The 10,106-nt window shown below is 46.9% G+C and overlaps 3 protein-coding genes across 3 annotated transcripts in view; 2 read left to right on the top strand and 1 right to left on the bottom strand.

Moving 5' to 3' along the window:
• The window catches only part of TREMEDRAFT_37629 (uncharacterized protein), a 15,638-nt gene extending 8,603 nt beyond the window's left edge, over nucleotides 1–7,035 (top strand). Inside the window, exons 9-13 of the mRNA XM_007002415.1 lie at nucleotides 314–1,866; nucleotides 1,915–3,299; nucleotides 3,346–3,674; nucleotides 3,721–5,317; nucleotides 5,362–7,035. Coding sequence (XP_007002477.1) covers nucleotides 314–1,866; nucleotides 1,915–3,299; nucleotides 3,346–3,674; nucleotides 3,721–5,317; nucleotides 5,362–6,913 — 6,416 coding nt within the window. The 3' untranslated portion in view covers nucleotides 6,914–7,035. The remainder of the gene's footprint in view (nucleotides 1–313; nucleotides 1,867–1,914; nucleotides 3,300–3,345; nucleotides 3,675–3,720; nucleotides 5,318–5,361) is intronic.
• TREMEDRAFT_56350 (uncharacterized protein) lies at nucleotides 7,028–7,671 on the bottom strand. The gene is made up of 2 exons (XM_007002544.1): nucleotides 7,283–7,671; nucleotides 7,028–7,185 (listed from the first exon to the last, which is right to left on the bottom strand). The coding sequence occupies exons 1-2, from the start codon at nucleotides 7,536–7,538 to the stop codon at nucleotides 7,130–7,132; spliced, it is 312 nt and encodes a 103-aa protein (XP_007002606.1). The 5' UTR covers nucleotides 7,539–7,671; the 3' UTR covers nucleotides 7,028–7,129.
• A 588-nt stretch (nucleotides 7,672–8,259) lies between these two features.
• TREMEDRAFT_28055 (uncharacterized protein) lies at nucleotides 8,260–9,286 on the top strand (the record flags this gene model as incomplete). The annotated part of the gene is made up of 2 exons (XM_007002354.1): nucleotides 8,260–8,525; nucleotides 8,713–9,286. The coding sequence occupies 2 exons, from the start codon at nucleotides 8,260–8,262 to the stop codon at nucleotides 9,284–9,286; spliced, it is 840 nt and encodes a 279-aa protein (XP_007002416.1).
• Nucleotides 9,287–10,106: the final 820 nt, after the last annotated feature.

Raw genomic sequence — 10,106 nt, 5'->3', positions numbered from 1 at the left:
CCCCCCCCCCCCCCCACACACACACACACACATTTCACATCGTACATACCATGACATCTTCGCGATCTTTGATCTTGTTCGCCTTTTCACTGTGGCGTCACTTCTCTATACCCCCTGATTCTATCAAACGTCCCACTATGTCATCACATCTCTACACCTTCTCATTGTTTCTATCTCTCCCACTGTACCGTCATCCGGCCCAGGCGAGCAACGCTGTGACATGCTGCGTCATGCTTGTCCACGTGACTGCGTGACAGTCATACTGCCTCGGGCACATAGAGCAGCTAACTTTCCACCGAATGAAGCTGATCAGGCAGGAAGGAAACATCCCTCCCTTTATCCGATCTACTGCGAGAACAACAATCTTTGAACTTCACGATTCAAGCTGTTCTATGGCACAACAAGCAGGCCGATCCCTTCACACGACGACGTCAAGCGATAAACATGGCTCTTGGACTTCTACATATTACCTGTCTTGCCTTTGAACCCTCAGTAGTTTCGACCCACCTTCCCTCGCAAATCATCGACGTTCTTCACCATCTTCCCTCTACTTCCATCCTACATGATTCCCTCCAACAGCATCTGCCCTTCCTGGGCAGTCTCACCCACATGACCAATCTGTCGCTCGACGTGATCGGTACCCTTTATCTCATCCTCGGTCAGATCACCCTGCACCTTTACGTCCCGAACGTTCCTATCGATCCCGCGGTCGAGCGTGTGATGCAGGAAGAAGTCCTACTCGTCCATCTCGACCTTGTCGAGGAAGAACTAGAGGCTGTTCAAGCTGCCGAAGTAGCCATAAGAGGTATCAGTGATTCTCTCCGCGTTCGTAGGATTCAAGAGAAGATAGAGAATCTTCGTGCAGATTTACAAAACCTCGGACCGACCATTGCAAGACAAAGTAACGCACTGAGAATTTCTCAACTGTTCACAGAGGTTTATTCATTCCTCGCGGACTCATTGAACTCTCGCGTGCTACAAGATCTGGTGGATGCACTCCAACACGGAGACACTCATGCTTTGCAGCGAGAGAACGCTTTCCAATTATCGGCAGAAGCGGTCATACGCCGTCTACAAGTCAATTATTACGACATGGCTGATCTTACAGCTCCACTCATTTCAGCTTTGCTCTTGATTCAATTCGGCTTACGATGTCATGCTCGAGAACATGAATTTAAAATGGCTAATCCTTCCCCTCTGCTTCCACTTGTCATACAATTCCCTACCATTTCTGGGGCACGAGAGGTAGTCGATAACAGTGTGACCTTGTATAATGATAGCAGTCTGCGAGGAAACTTGCTTGTCGCTTCGGCCCAGGCATCGGAGTTTGCGAGTAGTGGAAGACATCGAAATCGTTTGGCCGTATTGGTATCTTCGCTCAATGATATCTATCACACTTGGAGCGACGTTCGACTTCGGGAACAAGAGGAAGCTCAAGTTTCCGAGAGTCTGTATAGGGTTAAGAAGACAGAGATTGATGTTCTGCCCGATGACGAACAGGAGGAAGAAGAGTTCGCTCGACTTTTCCCATCGTATGCGGAGGACGACGAGGACACGAGACATTCACAAACGGTGACTGAGACTACGAAGGAGAAGAAGGATATATCTGGTAAATTTTTACCTGACGATGTGGTAATTTTCCACCAACTCGTCATCAGTGTCACTTCCCCATCGGCATCTATACCCTTCGAGCTTTTCTTGTCTGGACGCGATCAACTTCTCACCGATTCTTTCGACCCCGCGACCCTTAACGAAACTCTCGATTTTCAAAGCTCAATCCTGCAGCTCTCTCAGCTCCATAGTCGGGTTCAGGAAGCATCGTCTCATGCGATCGGAAACTTCTATTTGTCTCCAAACGAGCCTACAGTTCGTAAGGCACATCCTCTAATCTACTCCCTTTTGCATCGTCTGGAGTCTGTCATCGCCGAATGGCCTGAACAGATGGTCCCACAACATATCCGCGACAGATGTCTACTCTTCTTACAACTCGACATCCGTAGTCCTGTCGCTCAGGTTCTCGCCGCTTTGGAACAACTATTGACCCATACGGACGACTGGGAGGCATACGCCAATAGAGAAAACTCCCTGCAGGTGTTCCGTGACAAAGCTACGGCACTCATCATCGAATGGCGTCGACTCGAACTTGCTTCTTGGATGCGACTCCTAGAAGATCAAGCTGAAGAGTATATTCGAAGTGATGCTGAATGGTCACTTCGATTGTTTGGCGCCCTAGTACATGGAGTCATCTCGACGGACAATCTAGACAAACATGTGGAATCACTTCTTCCCATGCTAGGGACTTATCTTTCTTCCAGCACACTGGGACATTTCGAGAGTCGCCTTATTGCTCTGAAAGCGTTCGAAGAACTCACCGACGGTTTGGGGATTTCCGATGATCGCTTGAAAAGAGTGTCAATTTTACTGCACAATGTGATTGCGGAAGCTTCGTTATATTCCCCTCGAGTGAAGGAATCTCTTCAACAACAACGTTCTGTTCTCGATAAGTCGATCAGGGATTTTGTCAAATTGGCGAGTTGGAAAGATGTAAACGTCTATGCGCTACGCGCCAGCGCTCAGAGAACACATAGACAACTACACCGTGCTATTCGTAAATTCCGGGATATCCTTCGACAACCCGTATCACCCCTTTTGGCCGACTCGACCCCGTTCACTTCTCAGGAACAACCTGTTTCACTTTCTTTCCCAGCGTCTACAGACTTGCAGCCGTCCGCCACTATCTCCTCGGAAGTTATCATAGCTCGGATGAAGAGTGAGGTCGTTATCCCTGATACTCTTCGTCAGATCCAGATCACTTTTGATCGATATTCCGCTATACACCATTCCTTCATTTTGGCTCAAAGTTCCAATACGGCCACTGAAGTCGACTCCTTTGCCGTGGAAATCATCGAGACTGCAGCCATGTTGGCTAAAGCGACTCCTTCGACTTTGACGAAAGAAAACGCTAAACTTGTCAAGAATCTCGCAAGTAGGAAACGTAAAGCTTTCTCTGACCTCCTATCTGCACTTAGAGAATCGGGATTCTCCAATAATGTCCGAGCTGATCAACTCAAGAAACAGCAGGATAGGATCTGGTTGATGGAGAGACCATCTTTGCTTGAAGTTGGAGATGTGGAAAGGATCAGAAAGGTTGAATCTTATCATCATCGACAAGCGGTGTTGATGTCTACTCTAAGAGCGGCGTTCAATGGACATAATCCTGACATCGCCTCCCAAGACTTACAAAGAGGTATTGGATTTGTGGAATCTGTGTATGCCACTGCGTTGACTGAGAGGGACAGGTAAGTGGTTCAGTAATTCCATTCTGTCTGAATGATGCTAAAGTAGTAGACTCGCTCGATATCTGTCACAAATGTCCACATTAGCCCAGAAAACCGTTCGTTTACGGCAGTGTTCCGAAGCCGCGGAAGTCACCGGTGGTCGCGAAGTATTACAGCAGATGAACAAGACTCTCAACGTTTTATGTGGAGTTCGGGATGGTCTACACGAAGCAATGGATATGATTCGCAAGATCCGAGACTTACAGCATCGACCGGTCACTGGGGGTGATACATCGTTGGTCAGTAAATTGCTGACCGCCACCGAAGAATGTGTCGCGGCCATGTCTATGATTGTGAATGTGGTGGAGGGAACGGGCTGTTTGCTCTTCACGACTGGTAAGTTGGAACTTTCTTCGCACTCACCAGTACTGATCAAAAACAGATGAAGTCAATCAACTGCAAACAGCGCAAACTTTACTACTCGAACGTATCCCCGAGCTATTACAAGAAGCAGAACGCAAGCCCGAATTCCATCATTTATTCACGCCGCTCGTCAGCATGGCCAGGGTCGATCGGTGGACACCGACTCAGTTCCAGCCCACGAAAGCTCTGTCGACGGAGATATGGCAAGCCAATGACCAGTTGATACAAAGACTTCTGGTCGTGGCGCAGCGACTCGACACTGCCACTTCTCCAGCACTCGATGATGATACTCGGGTCAAGATCACCGACGACTTGTTCTCTCAGCGCAAGTCCATCGATAGTCTACATGTCACACAAATCTTCGAATCGATTGACTCCGTCTTGTCCAACTTGACCGACGAGATGGCAATGGATTCATCTCGAATCACCCCTCACTTCCTCGGTCGCTTGTTACCTTTCCTCGAGGTGTTCTCGCAGAGCCTTACGAAATGTGTCACTACCCATCTGCACACCGTTCAAGCGACTTATAAACTGAGCTACGTCATCGCACGTATCATGCTCGATCTAGCCCAGAAAGGTTTCTGCAAACCTACCGAAGCTGATGATTCGGCGGACGGAGCGGAGGGGGATACAGTGGACGGAACGGGCATGGGATCTGGGACCGGGGACAAGAACGTTTCCGCGGAGATTGAGGAAGAATCTCAAGTTGAGGGACTTCAGGGGGAAGAGGAAGATGGAGAACAGGAGAAGAAACAAGGGGATGATGATGCTGTCAGTATGGATGAGGATTTCGAAGGAGCTTTGGAGGACGGTAAAGAGAAAGAAGAAGAAGGTAGTGGGGAGGAAGAAGAGGAGGAGCATGATGAGCATGCTGGTGATGTTGATCCGCTTGACCCAGGAGCGGTGGATGAGAAGTTCTGGGGAGAGGAGAAGGAAGAAGGCGGGAAGGATAGTGATGAGAAGATGAATGAACAGACGGACGATCAGGGTGAAGAAGGTGAGATGACAGCCAAGGAGAAGGATACGAAACAGGGAAAGGATGAAAAGAAGAAGGGAATAGAAGAACAAGATAACAAGTATGACGATACCCAGCATGAAGAAGAACAAGAAGGAGACGACATGCATGATGAGGATCACGATATGGAAGCAGAGGAGGAAAGTGAAGGACAACAGCAGGAAACTTCTCAGGATCAGGTGGATGTTGATCAAGGACAGAACCTTAAGCTTCCGGACGATCTTGACTTGGGTGAAGAAGGGGATGAGAAGACGCCCGATACTGAAGACGATCTCCCTCTACCCCCTGATGCTGATGAGGAGTCTCAACATGATATGGAAGAGGAGCAGGGACGGAATGAAGATATGGATGATGACGAGGAAGCAGGAGATGATGCTCCTGATGCTACTGGAATCGGAGAGGAAGATAGGATGGAACAAGATGAGAATCCGAACCAGAATCTCGATCTATCTGCTAGTAATACCGAAGCTCAGGAGACTGATCTCGGTCAGGGGCAAAGTGGTGGACAGAGGCAGAAAGAGCAATTTGAACAAAATCCAGAAGTCGATCAGGAGAAAGAGGTAGGAGAGACTGAGAATGAACAAGTTGAACGAGGAGATGGGTGAGTGCTTTGTCATCATTGAGATTCTGTGTTGACGAATCTAGTCCAGCCCCACCACAACAAGGCCAAGGTACTTCGACAGTGCAACAAGACGAACCTGATGGTCCTGTTGATTCTTCCGGCGCTCCCATTCCTGCCAACGGTGATGCAAGACAAGATCAACGTACTCCTGGAGACATCCTACAAGACATCCGACGACGGAGAGATGAAATTTTAGCTCAGCGTGAACGTGCTCAAATGGCAGATGAACAACCCTCTGCTGCAGAGGAAGCTCCAGGACAGGTTGAGTATCTAAAGGAGGGTGATGTAGATGAAGAGATGCAAGCTCTCGGACCGGCAGGTGAAGAAGAACGGCGGAAGCTCGAAGATCTGAATATTGTGGATGATGAAGTTGAGGGAGATGGCCAGATGGGTATGGATAATACAGAAGAGCGAGACGACGCCTTTGGACCTCCACCGACGAAGCAAGCGGACGTCTCTGCAAAGCGGGAACCTCGTGTTGGGGAGGAGGGGATGGAGAAAGCGCTGACTCAGTCGGAAATTCAAGGACGAGCCGAGGTGAACCCAGAATCAGGAGATACAATGGAAGTGGACTCTTCCATAGAAGATGATACACCCCAAGTTGCAGATTGGCAAGGGCCAGAACAAGTCGAATTATCGATTCTCGATCCGAACGATACTTCGACGAAAGAGAGTGATGCCGATTTATGGCGACATTACGCTTCTCTAACTTCAGATCTCTCGTACGCCCTCTGCGAACAATTACGTCTCATCCTAGCTCCCACACTCGCCACTCGACTTCAAGGTGATTTCCGAACTGGCAAACGTTTGAACATGCGTAAGATCATTCCTTACATCGCATCGGAATATACAAAAGATAAAATCTGGCTTCGTCGTACTCGTCCTTCAAGACGAGAATATCAAGTTCTCTTAGCATTGGACGATTCACGTTCCATGTCCGAATCTCATTCTGTTGATCTGGCATATCAAACTCTCGCTTTGGTCTGTCAGGCTTTGAACAAACTTGAAGTAGGTCAAGTCTCCGTAGCTCGGTTCGGAGCAGGTGTGGACATTCTTCATCCATTCTCAGAAGGAGCTTTCACCGATGGGGCAGGAACGACAATTGTAAATTCTTTTAAATTCGATCAACAAAAAACAGACGTTGCGTTATTGGTAGAACGTACTCTTGGATATTTGGCAGAATCTAGAACGAATCAAACTTCTTCAACAGGAATGGATTTATGGCAATTGGAAATTATCATTTCTGATGGTATATGTCAAGATCATCATCGACTTCGAACTCTTTTACGACGAGCAATAGAAGAAAGAGTCATGATTGTGTTTATTATTGTTGATTCTCTTCATCGACAATCGACATCGGACACGTCAGGAGGAGGAAACACTAGTATTTTGTCAATGCAAAGTGTGGAATATAAGACGAATAAAGAAGGTGGGATGGAATTGGATATGAAGAGATATTTGGATACTTTTCCATTCGAGTTTTATGTGGTTTTGAGGGATGTGGAAGCTTTACCGGGAGTGTTGGCGGATACTTTGAGACAGTGGATGACGAGGGTATCGCAATCGCAGGAATAGAGCATGATCTAATCGCATCGCGCATCGGAGCGGATTTATCCAGCATTTTTTACATATTTTAGAAATTGTTGTATTTGTATGGTCTACTCGTATGGTGCATAATGCATTGATGTTATCGTATCCTATCGATCACATGTATTGAGTAATGTTTCGAAGAAAGCTTGAGGTTGAGAGTGAATGAAGGTTTTTGAGATGGAGTGGTGTACTCTTATGATTTCATAATAATCCCAGAAACGCCCATGTCCAGCCGGTCTGTTGATATCGTCCATATACTATCTATCAGTCCATTTCCCTAGTATCTCTAATGACTTTCATAAAGATATTGATGGAAAGAATGTAATGATTTGTAAAGAGGCATAAAAAACTCACACCAATAAGCAAATCGACGACCATACCATTTACCTAAATAAGGCATGATGATGATACTCAACACCACCTCCAATTGACGTAAAGATTCTTCCCATTCTTCTTGTATCAAAGCAGCTTGTTCTGCTTCATAATCTTCTGTATCGTTCGTATCGTCTGTATCGATCGAGTCTGAGGAAGAGGATGAAGATGATGGTGGGTAATCGGGTAAAGATGAAGTGGGGATGGTGGATCGAGGGAAGGGGATGGTTATTGGCATTTGAGCGTTAAGATCTTTCCTCAAGTCTTGTGTATTCTCTTCAAGATCCTCTGTATTGGGGTCGTAGAGTGAGGACTAGCTACGATGGATAGTTCTGAGGATGTAGGAGAAGTGGAGAGAGAGTAGTTTTGTAGAAGAAGCGGTTGAATAAAAGTTGAGTTATCGATGACGAAAAGTGGAGGAAGAAGAAGAATAGAGTTTCGATCTTTCACCATCAAAAACCACTCTTCTCTCTTTCTTTCTTTTCTCTCTCTTCCTTATTGTCACATATGGGTCCCAAGAGGGACTCTGTTCCCCATACTACTTCATAGAACATGTCATCCTACTCTGTCTAAACATGCCCCCCTCTCGACCTTCAGCCGCAGGCCCAGCTGCGGGCTCTACTTCAAGACAATCATCTCTCACTACTGGATCAAATACGAATAACAAAGGACGTAGATCTTCAAAAACGAGTAATGTCAATACGAATACAGAACATGGATCTATACCTGAAGTAGAAGATTTTGCTCCTCCTATCTGGAGGACTGTATTGAATCGTCAAGCTGATTTTGGTGAGTCAACAGTCTTTTGTCAATCATGGTGCTGTGAGAAAAGCTTTCACGAGGCATGTGTAGTGTATTATTTCTCCAATCTCCGCCGGGATACTTTAGGTTAATGATATATTGTTGATTACTGATCAGTTTGTGGGAAATGATATATGAGGTACAAGAATCTAAGAGGAATGTACAAGTTTTTCCATAAGCTGACTTTTCAAGGATACCCAGACTTTTACCCCTCTCGTCCGGGATTTCAACAACCTGAAGATGTACTCACAGAGGATAATGTCAAAAATGGTTTTTCTGCTAAAGGTTATCCTAGTGTCGCAGCCGAGGTATTCTCGATGCATGGGGCTATACATCAACAATTACTCAATGGGGGTCTAGAAGGACTTAATAGGATCGTTGATCAATTGTTGATCAAGAGGGATGATTCCATGCCAAAGATTGGGTGCGTTCAGTGGTTCCATTTGTTCCTTATCCCTCTCCCCCTCTCCCCCTCTCCTTCTACCTTCCCGCCATCATTCTCCTCTACTTTTGCCCTCCCACGACCTCATCTTCATGACGTTCATCGGCTCGTCTTTGCACATATCTGGGGCGAAAAGGCTCGTGCAGAGAGTATGAAGGCTGAATGGTAGCGAAAGAAGCTTCAGAATCCCCGTCAGAGTCACCTACAACGATTCCAGACGTTCACAATTCCTAGCTGATCTTGCCAACCCATCCATCCCCCTCCACAGACTCATGCGGTCTCCTGTCCCACATGGTTTCAAAGGTGTGGAGATGTTCGATCTGATGTTTTCTCCCATCATCGGCACCGTCGCATCAACAGCAAAGACCAGACCGACTACAGACCCTATACCTGTTGAAAGAGCAGCATGGTTCATTCGTGTTCTCGGTGCCAACGAGATATCCGCACATAGAAGTAGAGCCCAACCGGCGGTTGTTCCTGTTCAATCCGCTTCTCCTGCTGCTGCCACACCTTCCTCTACGACAACTGTCAATGTCACCCCTTCATTACCTCTGTCGAGTAATGATTGGTACACTCAAGAGTTCACGAATAACATCACCTCTTGGCTTCGGATACAGCTAAGTCAGTTGGTCATCCCCAATACGACCAGCTCCAATATTGTTCTTACTGGTAAATCCGCTCCAGGAGTTCTTGGCGACGAAGCTGCCAAAAATCGCTGGTTGATCAAATGGGAATACAGGTAAGTTTTATCACGCCACCTTCGAGCGTTGCAAGAAAGGCGACTGACATATCAGTCTATCGCTCTTCCTCGAATTACATTCCAAACGACTTTTGTCCAATCGTATCATCACCTCTTGGCTAGCGGATCAATTAGCATCTGCTAATCTCTTGCAAATCGGTTCCCTCTCCCAGCTCGTCACATTTTTCCTTCCCCACTTTGCTCGGCATGTCATCAATGGAAGACAATGTGTTCGAGCCATGTGCGCGGTCATCATCGCTATACGATCATCGGCAGCATCTGCGGAGTTGAAGGACGTCGAGTCACTCTTGGTAACTGCCATCAGAGATCTCCATACCAGCAACCCGGAGGTACTTATTAGCCCCAGATGCTGGCGACTCTATTTCAATATTCTTAAACCTATCGTTGAATCACTCGATTCCCCTCAGTCAGACGATCAACGTGGTGCTTCGACGCCTGACTATACTTGGTCATACCTCGAAAAACGAAATAACTCGCTCATGTTTAAGTCACCTCCTATACGTTCCTCGGCAAATCCACGAAGACAGCAGCTGGACGAGATACAGAAACTTGATTCGATTGGGGCCGAAACCATCATGCCTGATCTCTGTCGTTCATTCTTCGATAACAATTCAGCTCCAAACTCTCCATCATTAGATGTTCACAGACTACAGGACAAAATCTTCACCCTACTCAACTGGTCCATGGGACTTTTCCAGCTTGGTACCCATCGACCATATGCGGTTTACACTCTGCTCAAACTTTGGGTAGAGGCTCGAGATGCCAATTCCACCCGTTCGACCAGTATGGATCTTTTTTCTTTT

Source organism: Tremella mesenterica, assembly GCF_000271645.1.
Source record: "Tremella mesenterica DSM 1558 unplaced genomic scaffold TREMEscaffold_2, whole genome shotgun sequence".
Taxonomy (NCBI): Eukaryota; Fungi; Basidiomycota; class Tremellomycetes; order Tremellales; family Tremellaceae; genus Tremella; species Tremella mesenterica.
The sequence above is the reverse complement of the archived record's forward strand: the minus strand, read 5'-3'. Positions and strand labels throughout refer to the sequence as shown.

Excerpts from the sequence above, each read along its gene's own strand:
- TREMEDRAFT_56350 (XM_007002544.1), bottom strand. The coding sequence starts at position 7,538 with ATGCCAATAACCATCCCCTTCCCTCGATCCACCATCCCCACTTCATCT. Across the intron at positions 7,186-7,282 it reads TCGTCGATTTGCTTATTGGT|TATATGGACGATATCAACAG; the intron begins GTGAGTTTTTTA and ends ACTGATAGATAG.